This window comes from Scyliorhinus torazame, chromosome 27 (assembly GCF_047496885.1).
Source record: "Scyliorhinus torazame isolate Kashiwa2021f chromosome 27, sScyTor2.1, whole genome shotgun sequence".
NCBI classification, from domain to species: Eukaryota; Metazoa; Chordata; class Chondrichthyes; order Carcharhiniformes; family Scyliorhinidae; genus Scyliorhinus; species Scyliorhinus torazame.
The window spans coordinates 28,642,070-28,658,456 of record NC_092733.1 but is presented as its reverse complement, the minus strand read 5'-3'; the positions used below and the strand labels follow the sequence as shown (position 1 = coordinate 28,658,456).

Below are 16,387 nucleotides of genomic sequence, written 5' to 3'. Positions count from 1 at the left end.
AGAATGCCAAATTTCAAAGGGGAGCAGCAAATTTGTACTGCATGAGACATTGTGCTGGCAACTTGGTAAATCGGTTTTGATTGGTCAAGGTGCTATCATGAAGAACGCACCAGGAACTATTGTCCACCACGCTTCTGTTTAATTCATAAAGGTGCAAAGCCTGGATATGCTCCTGTTGCCTTCAGGAGACATCCCTCTAATTTTTTTAATTCTTTCACGGCACTGTTGGCTGGGCCGGCATTTCTTGTCCAGTCCTAATTGCCCTTGAACTGAGGGACTTGTTTGGCCATTTCAGAGGACAGCTCAGAGCCAGCCGCATTTGCTGGGGGTCTCGAGTCACATGTAGGCCAGACCGGGTAAGGGCGGCAGATTTCTTTCCCTAAAGGGACATGAATGGTTTTTGACAACCATCCGTAATAGTTTCACAGTCACCATTACTGAGTTAGTATTTTTTATAATTCCAGATTTTATTATTCAAATTTAAATTCCACCAGCTGCCGTGGTGGGGCTTGAACCCTTGGCCCTGGAACAAAAGCCTCTGGATTACTAGTTCAGTGATCGTACCGGTAAGCCACCACCCTCCCTGTCAGGCAGCGAAGAGATGGTCGAGTGAGGGAACCATGGTTGACAAGAGAGGTTGAATGTCTTGTTAAGAGGAAAAAGGTGACTTATGTAAGGCTGAGGAAACAAGGTTCAGACAGGGTGCTGGGGGGATACAAGATAGCCAGGAGGGAACTGAAGAAAGGGATTAGGAGAGCTAAGAGAGGGCATGAACAATCTTTGGCGGGTAGGATCAAGGAAAACCCCAAGGCCTTTTACACATATGTGAGAAATATGAGAATGACTAGAGCGAGGGTAGGTCCGATCAAGGACAGTAGCGGGAGATTGTGTATTGGGTCTGAAGAGATAGGAGAGGTCTTGAACGAGTACTTTTCTTCTGTATTTACAAATGAGAGGGGCCATATTGTTGGAGAGGACAGTGTGAAACAGATTGGTAAGCTCGAGGAAATACTTGTTAGGAAGGAAGATGTGTTGGGCATTTTGAAAAACTTGAGGATAGACAAGTCCCCCGGGCCTGACGGGATATATCCAAGGATTCTATGGGAAGCAAGAGATGAAATTGCAGAGCCGTTGGTAATTATCTTTTCGTCCTCACTGTCAACAGGGGTGGTACCAGGGGATTGGAGAGTGGCGAATGTTGTGCCCCTGTTCAAAAAAGGGACTAGGGATAACCCTGGGAACTACAGGCCAATTAGTCTTACTTCGGTGGTAGGCAAAGTAATGGAAAGGATACTGAAGGATAGGATTTCTGAGCATCTGGAAAGACACTGCTTGATTAGGGATAGTCAGCACGGATTTGTGAGGGGTAGATCTTGCCTTACAAGTCTTATTGAATTCTTTGAGGAGGTGACCAAGCATGTGGATGAAGGTAAAGCAGTGGATATAGTGTACATGGATTTTAGTAAGGCATTTGATAAGGTTCCCCATGGTAGGCTTATGCAGAAAGTAAGGAGGCATGGGATAGTGGGAAATTTGGCCAGTTGGATAACGAACTGGCTAACCGATAGAAGTCAGAGAGTGGTGGTGGATGGCAAATATTCAGCCTGGATCCCAGTTACCAGTGGCGTACCGTAGGGATCAGTTCTGGGTCCTCTGCTGTTTGTGATTTTCATTAATGACTTGGATGAGGGAGTTGAAGGGTGGGTCAGTAAATTTGCAGACGATACGAAGATTGGTGGAGTTGTGGATTGTGAGGAGGGCTGTTGTCGGCTGCACAGAGACATAGATAGGATGCAGAGCTGGGCTGGGATGTGGCAGATGGAGTTTAACCCTGAAAAGTGTGAGATTGTCCATTTTGGAGGGACAAATATGAATGCAGAATACAGGGTTAACGGTAGAGTTCTTGGCAATGTGGAGGAGCAGGGAGATCTTGGGGTCTATGTTCATATATCTTTGAAAGTTGCCACTCAAGTGGATAGAGCTGTGAAGAAGGCCTATGGTGTGCTAGCGTTCATTAACAGAGGGATTGAATTTAAGAGCCGTGAGGTGATGATGCAACTGTACAAAACTTTGGTATGGCCACATTTGGAGTACTGTGTACAGTTCTGGTCGCCTCATTTTAGGAAGATATGGAAGCTTTGGAAAAGGTGCAAAGGAGATTTACCAGGATGTTGCCTGGAATGGACAGTAGGTTTTACGAGGGTGCTAGGCCTTTTCTCATTAGAACGGAGAAGGATGAGGGGCGACTTGATAGAGGTTTATAAGATGATCAGGGGAATAGACAGAGTAGACAGTCAGAGACTTTTTCCCCGGGTGGAACAAACCATTACAAGGGGACATAAATTTAAGATGAATGGTGGAAGATATAGGGGGGATGTCAGAGGTAGGTTCTTTACCCAGAGAGTAGTGGGGGCATGGAATGCACTGCCTGTGGAAGTAGTTGAGTCGGAAACATTAGGGACCTTCAAGCAGCTATTGGGTAGGTACATGGATTACGGTAGGATGATATAATGTAGATTAATTTGTTCTTAAGGGCAGCACGGTAGCATTGTGGATAGCACAATTGCTTCACAGCTCTAGGGTCCCAGGTTCGATTCCGGCTTGGGTCACTGTCTGTGCGGAGTCTGCACATCCTCCCCCTGTGTGCTTGGGTTTCCTCCGGGTGCTCCGGTTTCCTCCCACAGTCCAAAGATGTGCAGGTTAGGTGGATTGGCCATGATAAATTGCCCTTAGTGTCCAAAATTGCCCTTAGTGTTGGGTGGAGGTGTTGACCTTGGGTAGGGTGCTCTTTCCAGACTCAATGGGCCGAATGGCCTCCTTCTGCACTGTAAATTCTATGATAATCTATGACAAAGGTTCGGCACAACATCGTGGGCCAAAGGGCCTGTTCTGTGCTGTATTTTTCTATGTTCTATGTTCCCTCATATGAATATATGTAATTTATTGCAAGTGCAATGAGCTACATCGCAAGGCTGACTGGCCATCTGATAGCTGGCTGGATAGTATAATTCTTAACACACTCAGGGCTGTTCAGTAAGTGCTGCCCGATCATGGAACCACATCTCACGCTGACATTACCTTTTGAGTTTTGAAAGCTCAGGCTGGTTGAGGAAGCTCGGTTCTCTGCCTGTTGCCAACAGCCAAAGGGGACGTGTTGTTAGATATGACCTGCCAGCCTTGGTCACTGACGGCCTACATACCCGATGTCACAGCGGCATTGATAGTCACATACCCCTTGCGGGTCACTAACCTCGGTGCAGAAAAGCAGATTCAGCTAACCCCTCACAGCCAAAGAGTTCCCCTCCCACTGGATAATATGGTAATCAGGTAGGAGCTTTTCACATTAACTTCATTGAAGCCTACTTGTGACAATAAATGATTATTATTATTAATGTGCTCATTCAAACCCATCAATTCTTTGGTTCCTGAATACCAGCTATTGATTGAAGCTGTGCTGTGTGTTCAAGTGATGACAGCAGAGGTGGGGGTGGGGGGAGGGGAGTGGTCACGGGTGTAGTGGAGCGGGTGAAGATCAGCCGCAACTGTGATGGCTTCTGTTGTTGAATAGCCTGCCTCTCGTTTGCGTTTCCCAGCTGAAGGATAAGGACCTGGGTGGAATACGGGCTCCGTGGCCCAAGGAGGATTCTGGATTATCAGGATGTAGAGGAGGAGACTGGAAACAACTTTCCGGGCCTTTAAGGGAAGGAAATGCCCCCTAGATGCCTCAGAGGCGTGTTGTAAAATATGTGACAGTGAGGCCAATCAGGAGGTTTTAGGGGAAAGCTTGATCAAAGAGAGAGGCTAAAGCACCATTGGTGTAAACTGTATGCTTTCTATTGGCTAGAGTGTACAATAGCTCCGCCCTGCTAGGCGGTGTATAAGAACCCGTGCCGCCCCAGCAGCCCTCATACTGTACCTGGGCTGCTGGGGGAAACATCTCGCTTGTTAAAGCCTTCAGTTGGACGACAATCTCGCTTTAGTGGTCATTGATCGTGCATCAATAGATACATAGATACATAGAAGGTAGGAGCAGGAGGAGGCCATTCGGCCCTTCGTGCCTGCTCCGCCATTCATCACCATCATGGCTGATCATCCAACTCAATCGCCTAACCCTGCTTTCTCCCCATAGCCTTTGATCCCGTTCTCCCCAAATGCCACATCCAGCCGCCACTTGAATATATTCAAAGTTTTAGCATCAACTACTTCCTGTGATAATGAATTCCACAGGCTTCCCGCTGTTTGGGTGAAGAAGTGTCTCCTTATCTCTGTCCGAAATGGTTTACCCTGAATCCTCAGGCTGTGGCCCCTGGTTCTGGACACACCCATCATTGGTAACATCTTCCCTGCATCTTCCCTGTCTAGTCCTGTTAGAATTCTAGAAGTCTCTGTGAGCACCCCCCCCCCCCCTCATTCTTCTGAACTCCAGCGAGAACAATCCCAACCTAGTCAATCTCTCCTCATATGACAGTCCCCCCATCCCTGGAATCAGTCTGGTGAACCTTCGCTGCATTCCCTCGAGAGCAAGAACATCCTTCCTCCGAGAAGGAGACCAAAACTGCCCACAATACTCCAGGTGTGGCCTCACCAAGGCACTGTACAATTGGAGCAACACATCCCTGCTTCTATACTCGAAACCTCTTGCAATGAAGGCCAACAAACCATTAGCCTTCTTTACCGCCTGCTGCACCTGCATGCTTACCTTCAGCGAATGGTGCACAAGGACACCCAGGTCCCGCTGCTCACTCCCCTCTCCCAATTTACAACCATTCAGGTAGTAATCTGCCTGTTTTTGCTTCCAAAGTGCATAACCTCGCACTTATCCAAATTATACTGCATCTGCCATTGATTTGCCCACTCGCCCAACCTGTCCGGTTCATGCTGTAGAATCTCTGCACCTTCGTCACAGTTCACCCTCCCACCCTACTTGGTATCATCTGCAAACTTTAATGCAGCATATCGCTCCCAGCACAATTCTAGCTGGGAGGATTAACCACACCAGGCCCTGTTTTGGGCCTGCTTTTATGTTAGCTCACGATGACCCCTGGGCGGTTTGCCTCCACCCCCTCCCCCTACCTGGGAAGCCCGTACTCCATGGGTCCCACGGGGTCCTCAATAATGGTCCTCCCGGGGTTTATGGCAGTGGGCCAGTAAGCCGAGCGGAGGTTTGTGTGAAAAGCCTCTTTTCACTGGTCACACTGTCAGTGTGCTCTCCTGACGCAAGGTCCATCTTCAACTCAAGAGAGTTCAATTAGTATTGATCGCCTTTAAGAACATTCTTTTAGGAAGTGGGTCCCGGAATATCCTGGTTATTGATTGAGTTCTCCATTGCTCAGACCACATGACACATCACATCTCCGCTGCGCCGCCAAGCAGAAGCTCCCAACCCGCTTAGTTGGCGCCAAGGCTTAATGAACAGTCCGCACTGACTGATGCGGCTCCCATTGATCTATTGGCAAGTTTTGCTTTGTTGATTGCACTTGAGGTTTGAAGCAGACAACATATTGATTAAAGCCCTTGTATTCCCACAGAAGCTGATACTTTCAGACAACTTAGCTGGTCAGTACATCGTCCTGATCCTCAGCTTATTGATACTGGAGGCCGGGGAGGGAGGAAGAGAGAGGGAAAGAAAGAGAGAGGGAGGGGAAATTGAGATGGGTTGGGGGAGGGGGGAACGGAGAGAGTGGTGGGGTGGAGAGAAAGACAGCGAGAGGGGGAGAGCGAGAGAGAGAGAGAATGAGGGAGGGAGAGGGAGAGAATGAGGGAGGGAGAGAGAGCGGGAGAGAAGTGCGGAGGGGGAGAGAGAGGGGGGGGGCAAGAGAGAAAGATGGAGAGGAGAGAAAGGGAGGGGGAGAGAGAGAAAGAGGGAGGGGAGAGGGGGAAAGGGGTGAGAGAGAAATAGAGAGAGTGAGAGATGATTTGTTATGTTGTAGGTGTAACATAAGCGGATTCCTTGTGGTGCACTTGACAAAGGAAGGTTCAGACGTTGAGATAACTTCAACACGTTTATTAAACTATTTACACTTCCATTACTCGGGTTCGACACTACTGCTAATCCTACTATAGCTACCCAGACTGACTAACCAGTTGCTGCAATCCACGTGGTGGGAGTGATATTGAATCAACCCTGTGTCTCTACTCACTGACTGTCTCCACTGGAAAGAGGCAGATCATGTGTGCGGTGTCCTGTATATATGGGTTGGTGTAATGCCCTCCTGTGGTCGTGTCATCTCTGTGTGTATCGTGAATGTCCATTGGTCGTGTCCTATCTAACTGATATATTGGTTGAGTGTGTGTGATGTTTCTGGTGCTCCATCTAGTGTCTAGGTAGCCTACATGTATTTACATTGATGCACATCACCACAAGAGAGAGAAAGAGAGGGATAGGGAGAAAGAGAATGAGGAAGGGGAGAGGGGAAAGAGGGAAGGGGTGAGAGAGAAAGAGGGAGGGGGAGAGTAAGAGAGAGAAGGAGAGGGGTAGGGAGAGAGAGAATGAGGAAGGGGAAGAGAGAGAAAGAGGGAGCGAGAAAGAGAAAGGGGTTGGGAAGGGAAGAGAGAGGACGAAGGAAAGAGAAAGGAGGGGAGTGAGAGAAATTGAGGAGAGATAGAGAGATGAGGGTGAAAGAGATGGGAGGGGAAAGGGGCAGAGAAAGAAAGAAAGGGGAGGGGGAGAGAGTGAGAAAGGAGGAAAGAGAGAGAAAGGAGGGGAGGATGAGACTCCGAGTAGGGGAGAAGAGGGGGGTGAAAAAGGAGAGAAAGGGGAGCAAGGAGAGAGAGAGAGAGCGAGAGAGAGGGGGAGCAGGAAAAAGAGATGGGGGGGGGGGATCAAGGAGTCAAGGAGAGCTGTTTTTGCTGCTTTGAAATAAATGAGCAGTGGCCAACACTTTTTTAGAGTAAACACTGGAGAGGGTTGAATATGCTGAAAATCTAAACTAAAGGTGGACAAGGCCGGACAAGGCCGGACGCATCATAACAAATCCATCAGTACATGGAAACAGGACGGACATTACGGGTTTAGGCCCCTCACCAGGATCAGGGTGAAGAATCCCCACTTGGAAACACTCACCGACATTGACCTCACCGACATCTTGCTCGACAGTCCCCACACGCTCCGCATTAAATACAACTGAGGAAAATCACGGAAGCAATGAACAGCTAACAGCGACACCGCATCTCAAAGCTGACCGGCCTAGCTCAGATTATAACATAATGTGCAGTACTGAGGGCATGCGGCCTTGCCAGAGAGGCTTCCAGACGAGACCTTAAACCTGCCATTAAAAGCTCTCGGGTGGACATCAAAGTTTCCGTGGCACGATTTTGAAGCTGAGTCGAGCAAACCAGGCCAATATTTGAACCCCGACCAACAGATTTTCCAGTCATTATGATACTTGTGAGGCCCCATTGCAGCCAAACAGGTCGCCATAATTTCTACATAACATTGACAAGTCTTCAAAAGTAACTTATTGTCTTCGGGACTCTGAGCCCAGGCAGTGCTTGCCACTGATAGTGACGGAGCCCTGTAAATAGCAATGCGTAACTAAATTAGGTAATGCAATGGTATTTAAAGAGCTGTCATAGCTACCTGCTTAGTCAACGGGGGCGACTTGAACTTATACAGCGTCTTTTCAATGCCATAAAACAGGAGTTTTATTGGCCAAAACTAAACCTGACACTGGGCCCCGTGAGGGGCTATGAGGCCAGAAGACCAAAGCTAGATGGAAGAGGTAGGCTTTGAAGAAAGGGAGGGGTGGGGAGGATGGAAGCGATGGTCTCGAATTCGGAGGGGCAGTCAAAAGGTGCACGTGAGTGGGCATCGGACAAATCAGGTTACTGGAGGTGTAAAAGACATGGGTCGATCTATCCGACCCGTCCGATGGTTTGTGCTGCTTGTTTCGTCCGAGCACACCTCTTCTCCTGCGAGGGGCCATCACCTCTTTATTGTAAGTAAAAGAAACCTTACGTCCCCGCATACTTTTGGCCTACAAAACATTACGCTCTGCTGTCAGGTTTTGCCACACTTTTGTGTCTACGTAAACCACCCCCCCCCCCCCCCCCCAACTCCACATTTGCAATGGAAAGAAGCTGTGTAAACTTGTCATGTTACAATTGCACTCTCCCTCCCTGTGGTGGCGCTGCAAGCATCTCGTAGCTCCTTCAGCCCTCGGTGCGGAGGAAGTCCCGAGATAAACGTTGTCATTTTAACATTTCCCCTGTGTGGCGTGTTATGGGAGTTTGACAAATCACGTTTCAATACTTAATCAAATTTCAACCAACATGAAAATACCTGATTAAGGACAAACACCTGACTCTCATTCGTCTTTAATATGAGCTGCACAAAGCCCCTCCCCCAGCCCCCCACCTTCCCTTTTGTGTCTCAGCATACGCCCCCTCCCCCGCCCCCCGCCAACTCAAATCCACGTCCTACCTTTGTGACATGATCTTGAAGGTGTCGGGAAGGTAACACTCCACGTTCTCCATCTGGAAGATGTCGGCGTCGCAGATCTTGCTGTCGGTTCGCCCGTAGTTGGCGCTCTCGATCATTATGACGTCGCTCCCCGGGCACCGCAGCTCGATGGGGTACCCTTCGCACGCCAGCTCCCGGCGCATCAGACCAAACGGCAAGGCGGCCCGACTCAAACCTGGGGAGGGGACAGAAGCAAATCCCTGAGGACATGTCGTGCAGCGAGGGTTGCAGGCGGGCGAGGAACAGACACCTTTGTGTCAACAGGTCCCAAGCCAGATGGGGACGTTTGAATCTAGACACAAACCCTATTGATGATGGTCAGCTTATTTACAGAACGTAACATTGCATATCTCTGCCTCCTACCTACCAACCCAACCCAGCAGTCCCCCTTTGTCCCCATTTCTTGAGAATTCAAATAAATAAATGACCACATGATCAAACGAATCAGCCCCTTCAAGAGGCGCTGGACGGAAAACAAAGCTTGAAAGGAAAGGCATCAGAATTAAGTTGAAATGTAGATTTGGGGGCTGAGGACCCACTCCTGCCCCGGTGGGTGCCCACCGGTCTTGGAATGCCTCAAGCACATTCATGAACACCGCATGCTCCCTCACCGTGTTGGACATCAGCAAGTGATGTTTTAAATTTAACCCGCTACCATGGTGGGATGTGGACATATTGACCGCAGAGTATTAGCTTAGAGCTTGGGGTTACTGTTTTATTGATTTTATCACTGTGCCGCCGTTTCCGCCAATCTCTTAAGGCACTCTTTTGAGTAAGTCAAATAAACTGATAAACGAATTAACAGTCCCTTAAAGGGGAACGGTACAAAAATCAAATGCTTCAATAGAAACGTATCAAACTTAACCAAAATTACGTTCCGGGCCTGTTGATGCTCTCCAGCTCCCAGTGGTCGCAGAGGCTGGGATTCTCTGATCCTGAGGCTAAGTGTTGACGCCTTCGTAAACGCCGTCGCATTTCCCGATGGTGTCAACATGGTCTCAGGATCAGCAATTCTGGCCCCTACCGGGCCAGCACGGCACTGGAGCGCCCCACGCCGCCAATCCCAGCGCCAACCGGGCGCCTCGGGGTCCGCACATGCGCAGTGGCACCGGCGCCAACACGCGCATGCGCAGTGGCTCCCTTCTCCGCGCCGGCCCCGTGCAACACGGCGTAGGGCTAAAGGGGCCGGCGCAGAAGAAAGGAGGCCCCCAGCCAGAGAGGCCGGCCCGACGATCAGTGGGCCCCGATCGCGGGCCAGGCCACAGCGGAGGCACCCCCCCCCACCCCCCCGGGATCGGACCCCCCTCCCCCCCGACAGGCCGCCCCTGGACCCTTCCACGCCGAGTCCCGCCGGGTAAGACCAGGTTAGAACAGCACCGCCGGGACTCGGGTTTTTTGTTACGGCCGCTCGGCCCATCCCGGGCGGAGAATCGCCGGGGGGGGGGGGCCTCGTAGAGCGTCCCCCGGCCGGCGCCGCGCCGACCGCGCTGGTCGCGTCCCGGTGGCGTGGTGGTCTGGCCCCGGGCTGAGAGAATCCCACCCAACATGTTCCCTCTCCAAGGATACCCAGGAGTGGATAAAATTGTGGAAACATCGAAAATCCATCAGTTCGATTGGATTAGAATCCAAGCAGTGGGCCCAGGTCCCGTAGCTACCTGATCACTAGACCACCATCTCCCCCCCATCTTAGGGGCCACTACGTTTCACCTGTTGACTCTGAAGAAGGATACAAGTCAAATGGCATTAACATCTTTGAACCAATAGTTCTCTCGGCTCTCTGCAACTGGAGGGAGTGGGGTTTCCTCAGTAGCTAAATTAAGTTGGAGCGATGACGTGATAAGGCCATAAGACACAGGAGCAGAATTAGGCCATTCGGCCCATCGAGTCTTCTCCGCCATTCAATCATGGCTGATACGTTTCTCATCCCCGCCCTCCTGCCTTTATGTTGAATTATTTCGGGATGCGGAAGGGATTGGTTCATGCAGAACAAGTCAAGTTGCTTTCTCCAGACCAGCACAATCGGAGCAGAGGACGTAGGACCCGCCTGAAGGGGAAAACTCTGCAGGGAACAATATTTTGGAGACGGAGCGTGCATACTCTGCAAAGGGTTCTCCATCAAGCAGTTTAATTCATTAAAAATGCAAATCAGGCCAAGTTCTTGCAGAAGTTGAATTTGTGGGATGCAGTGATGGGAGCCAGGACTCGTGGGAAGTGTAGCAGAGGCTGGATGGCAGTGGTGATTAATGTTGAATGGTGATGTGAACCTCGGGAGACACCACCGTGGTTTAGCCAGCCAGCGAACTGCCTTTGACGCGTCGTAACGTTGGAAATGCAGCAGCCATTTTGTGCACAGTAAGCTCCCACGGGCAGCAAGGCCCAGATCACCAGGGAAACCGCCTTCTTCAAATAGAGCAGGAGGATATTTTGCACTCCACTGAGAGAACAAGTGATGTTTCATGTCTCTTCTGTAAGACGGGGGAGGGGGGGCCGCATGGAGAACTCCATTGCTCATCATCAAATAGTGTCATCAAATACCCGAGAGAGCAAAGGGGCCGGGGTTTCATGTCTCATCCAAGCTCCTCCCGTGCAGCACTCCCCCGGGAGTGCCAGCCTGGGTAGTGAGCTCAAACATCTGCAATGGTACTTGAGCTAACGGCCTCCTAACTCGGGGACAAGGCTCTTCCCTGCTGTACCACAGCAGGCACAAGGAAATCACGAGGATTGGGCGAAATCAGTGACAGCAGGGGCTATGAGGATACGGGGCTTGGATTGTAGAAGAGTCTCTCGGGTATCACAGAATCCCTACAGTCCAGATGGACGCCTTTCGGCCCATTGAGACTGGACACTAAGGGTTAATCCAGCATGGCCAATCCACCTAACCTACACATCTTTGGACACTAAGGGGCAATTTGGCATGGCCAATCCACCTAACCTGCCTATCTTTGGACACGAATGGGCAATTTAGCGTGACCAATCCACCTAACCCGCACATCTTTGGACACTAAGGGGCAATTTAGCACGGCCAATCCACCTAACCTACACATCTTTGGACACTAAGGGGGAATTTAGCATGGCCCATCCACCTAACCTGCACATCTTTGGACACTGAGGGACAATTTATCATGGCCAATCCATCTAACCTGCATATGTTTGGACTGTGGGTGGAAACCGGAGCACCCAGAGGAAACTCACGCAGACACGGGGAGAACGTACACACTCCACACAGTCAGCCAAGGTCGGAATCGAGCCCGGGTTCCTGGCGCTGCGAGGCAGCAGTGCTAACCACCGAGCCACCGTGCCGCATTAAGCCAGTGGATTTTGTATCGTTTGGTTAGATCCTCATGTCTACGTGAGATTTACTTCTGCAAAGGTAAAACTGCAAGCACAGGACGTGATTGAGGCCTTATACCCTGAACCATGGAACAGCAGCTCTGTGATTAATCCTTCACAAAATAAGTGCTCACTCGGAGCAGCACGGGATGCGGTTCTGGACTGGTCTTTTCATGGAAAGTTAAACTTCGCGAAGATGAAAGATAAAAATGTTCTGGGGATCATGACAGGTTCAATCAATCAGGCAGGGAGGGGAAAGATTCACAGCTCTCAGAGTTGAGCAGGCCCTGACGAATTGCAATGCGGATAAACAGTTCAGTGCAGATAGGCCCCAGGCAGATTGGTGAGCCTCCAGGCAACCCCCAGAAAGGCTGCAGGCTTCAAATCTTAGCCCGGCCTCAGACAAAGCGCAGGCGGTGCTGGGGCCTAGGCTGTCGGAAGCGAGCCTGGATAAGATTCTAACCCTTTCAGTTTTGTCTCAATCAGGTTGCGAGCCAAGTCTACCCAGAAGGAAGAAAACAGTGAAACGGGGCAATATTAATACTGGTCCCAGCTGTTTTCCCCTTCTGGGTAGGCCTCCAGGCCTCTCTGGGATGGTGTGTGCATTCCCTTTCATCAGAGGCTGCTAGGCTCTCAGGCTGTAAACAGCCAAGCATTTTGAGCCCAGAGGAGGTTCACAAGAGTGATCCCTGGAATGAAGAGCTTGTCGCACGAGGAACGGTTGAGGACTCTGGGTCTGTACTTGGGGTTTAGAAGGATGAGGGTGGACCTTATTGAAACTTACAGGATACTGAGAGGCCTGGGTAGAGTGGACGTGGAGAGGATGATTCCACTTGTCGGAAAAACTAGAAGCAGAAGACTCTGGGCGGGGTTCTGTGATCCTGAGGCTAAGTGTTGACACCGTCGGAAACACCCATCGCGTTTCCCAACGGCGTCAACACGGCCCCGGGATCAGCAATTCTGGCTCCTACAGGGGGCCGGCAGGGCACAGGAGCGGGTCATGCCGCTCCAGCTGCTGATCCTGGCATGAACTGGGCGCCGCGGAGTCCGCACATGCGCAGCAGCAAAGGGCGGCAACGTGCGCACGCGCAGTGGCCCCCTTTGCCGCGACGGCCCCGACGCAACGTGGCACAGGGCTACAGGGGCCGGCGCGGAAGGAGTCCCCCGGCCAGAGAGTGGGCCCCGCTCGCGGGCCAGGCCACACCGGGGGCCCCCCTCCCCCCGGGGTCGGAACCCCCTCTCCCCCCCCCCCCCCCACAGGCCGCCCCCGGACCCTTCCACACCGAGGTCCCGCTGAGGGCAGGTGTGAACGGTGCCTGCGGGACTCGGTTTTTTTTTACGACGGGCGGAGAATCGCTGGGGGGGGGGGGGGGGGGGGGGTGCCGTGTAGAGCAGCCCCCCCGACTGGCGCCGTGCCAACCACGCCGGCGCCAATGGCGGCGATTCTCTGCTCTGCGGGTCTCGGGGATTCACCGGCCCGGTCACGGGCTGAGAGAATCTCACCCCCAATCTCAGACTGAAGGGGCGATCCTTCAAAACAGAGATGAGGAGGAATTTCTTCAGCCAGAGGGTGGTGAATCTGTGGAGCTTTTTGCCGCAGAAAGCTGGACGCCAAATCAGTGAGTGTCTTTAAGACAGAGATTGATGTATTCAGATCAATAAGGGGATCAGGGGTTGTGGGGAGAAGGCGGGAGAATGGGGATGAGAAAATATCAGCCATGATTGAATGGTGGAGCAGACTCGATGGGCCGAGTGGCCTAATTCAGCTCCTATGTCTCATGGGCTTATTTCAAAAATGAAATCTGAACGGCAGGAGAATTGTGTTGGTGAAAATATCGAGTCTTTTTTTTTTTTCCTGATTGGTGTTTCGCATTTGTGAAGGGGCCTCGATGCCCTTTGCAAAGAAATGAACTTCTAAACAGTCGAATGTTAAATTCTTTTTGTAAAAAAAAACAGCTTTTCTGTCAAGTCGGGAAACCGCTTGCTATTTCTCAACACTTCCACTTGATAAATGGATTTGCTGATTTGCCTCTTTGAATTAAGTGTTTGAGTCACTCACTGTGAAAGGCACTGTCATTGTCTACTCTTCACTGCTTTGGCTGTTGTTACGTCTGGCGGCTTTCAGAAGTGCGGAATAATCGCACTTTTACACCCAAATGATGGAGCTCTCTTCTGATGTATCTCTCAGATCACACCGTGTGGATTGACACGCTGGCAGACTGTGGTGCAGTCGTGAGGGACGTGACACCATGTGTATGCACACCTGAACAAATAGTTCATTTTGGAATAATATAACCACAGAATAGTTACGAAGGGAGCCAAGGATAGGGGGGGGACAATCCTCAATTCAGGTTTAACTCCGGCACATTCCATGAAGTTCAGCTCCTCCAAACCTCTGTCCAGAATTCTCCGATCGTTGCGGTTCTTCGTTCCCGCCAGCAACGCTAGCCCGGCGGGGGTGCCGCGGTTTCACTGGGGAATCCCATTGACAAGCAGCGGGAAGATAGAATCCCACCGCCAGCGATCGGCGCGACGGCCGACAGACACGCGGCTGGGGGCCCGGAGAATCCCGCCCTCTGCTGTCCATATCCGAACCGCACCTAATAATAATAATCGCTTATTGTCACAAGTAGGCTTCAATGAAGTTACTGTGAAGAGCCCCTAGTCGCCACATTCCGGCGCCTGTTCGGGAAGGCCGGTGCGGGAATTGAACCCGCGCTGCTGGCATTGTTCTGCATTGGAAGCCAGCTGTTTAGCCCACTGTGCTAAACCAGCCCCTCGCCCGAGATTCTCCACCCGTTCACGCCGACGGCAATCTCCCTTCCCGCCGCAGTGAAGGGAGTTTTGGCTGAGACGGGGCGGACTGAGGTGGGAGGTTCCAGACCCGCTCGCTACCCTCCAGTATTAAGAGCCCGCCTGGCATGCGCGATTGGCCGGGACTGAGAGCAGACTGCGATCGGGCCCCGGCCACAATGTCACGCCGGCGGCCGGTGCGGGGCGCGCGCTAGGAGAGGCTCAGTGTTGCCGGGAGGGGCCGGGTGGGCGGGGAGGCGGGAAGAGGGTGGGTGCCGACGAGCGAAGTGAGGGTGGGCCTTTCCAACGGTTTCCCTTTGGGCTGACAGCTGCTGCGGAGCCGCCTCGGGGAGCAGCAAGACGGAAAAATGAAATGAGCTCGAAGAAATGCCACAACAGGCATGTGCACTGTAAATTCCAGCACCTGACAGCAGGCCTCATAGGAGCTCAGCCCTCAAGCGTCTCCTTGTAATTTATATCGCACGTTATCCCGCCCTGGAGTGTGTTTGCTGCGAAGACGCTAAGACTGCCTGGCCGACTGGCAGGTCCACCCAGCGTGAAAACGTGGACTGCGTAAAATCATCATCAAGCAACATCTTAATGGGGCTTTATTGACCACTTAATCATCGACAGGCCGGCTTCAGACTCGCCGTACGCGCCCACTGCTGAGCACTGGCACCATTTTCTTTCATACCCGGTTGCTCCACTCAAGAGGCCGCAACACCCAATAAGGCATCGGAGCAGAGTTAGGCCACTCGGCCCATTGGGTCTGCTCTGTCATTCAATCTTGGCTGGTATGTTTCTCACCCACATTCTCCTGCCTTCTTCCCATAACCCTCGATTCCTTGGTACTTGCCGGAGCAGCACTGAGGGGGGCGGGGTTTGGGGGATGCTGAATTGTCGGTTTGAGGACCAGCCTGCAATCTCAGGTGGGCGGGAACGCTCCCAGGGCAGTATCATGGAGAAGAGCTGTGGAGTTATCCCCGTGTGCCCGCGCCCCAATGTTAATCACTCAACTGATGTCACAAAACCAGGTGGCCTAATCGCTATCTGTTCCTGGGGACTTCCTGTGCAACAATTGGCTCCTACATTACAATGGCGGTTGCACTCCGATGGGTGTCCAATGTTTTGGGACATCGGCTGCTTGTGAAAGGTGCTATACAAATGCAAGCCAATCGTTCACTTGGAGGGGTTACACATCAGCTGTGCTGCTTGGGCTAATTCAGTGTGATTCCCTGCTGAACAAGAACAAAATACACTTAAAATAATTGATACTATGCGGATCGCATTGAGTGTTTCCTGGCGTGAGAGTGCAATGATAACTGGGCCAGATGCAGAAGGAATGGGAGATCCGCACTACTAGATACCCACTCAGGAGGTGAAGGCAGCAGCACTGTGGAAGAGCAAATCAGCCTTTTACTCTTCCTCGCTCCTACACCAACAACAGGCCGGTGAGGGACAATCGCAGTACACAGCACCAGCATCACACAGTGCAAAATGGAACAGAAGCAGAATGATATTGCGACGCAAGGCACAATGCTGAGCATTGCACAACCCTGATAGGATAACGCACCCCTCACTGTAACACAGATATACCCCACACCCCTCACTGTAACACAGATATACCCCACACCCCTCACTGTAACACAGATATACCCCACACCCCTCACTGTAACACTGATATACCACACACCCCTCACTGTAACACTGATATACCCCACACCACTCACTGTAACACAGATATACCCCACACCCCTCATTGTAACACTGATATACCCCACACCACTCACTGTAACACAGATA

The 16,387-nt window shown here is 51.5% G+C and overlaps 1 protein-coding gene across 6 annotated transcripts in view; it reads right to left on the bottom strand.

Annotated features, from left to right (window-relative positions):
- Positions 1-16,387, bottom strand: part of LOC140403323 (adhesion G protein-coupled receptor L1-like) — a 1,433,961-nt gene that overhangs the window by 904,771 nt on the left and 512,803 nt on the right. For all 6 annotated transcript variants that reach the window (XM_072491182.1, XM_072491186.1, XM_072491185.1 and 3 more), the window contains one exon: positions 8,423-8,636. In XM_072491182.1, coding sequence (XP_072347283.1) covers positions 8,423-8,636 — 214 coding nt within the window. The remainder of the gene's footprint in view (positions 1-8,422; positions 8,637-16,387) is intronic.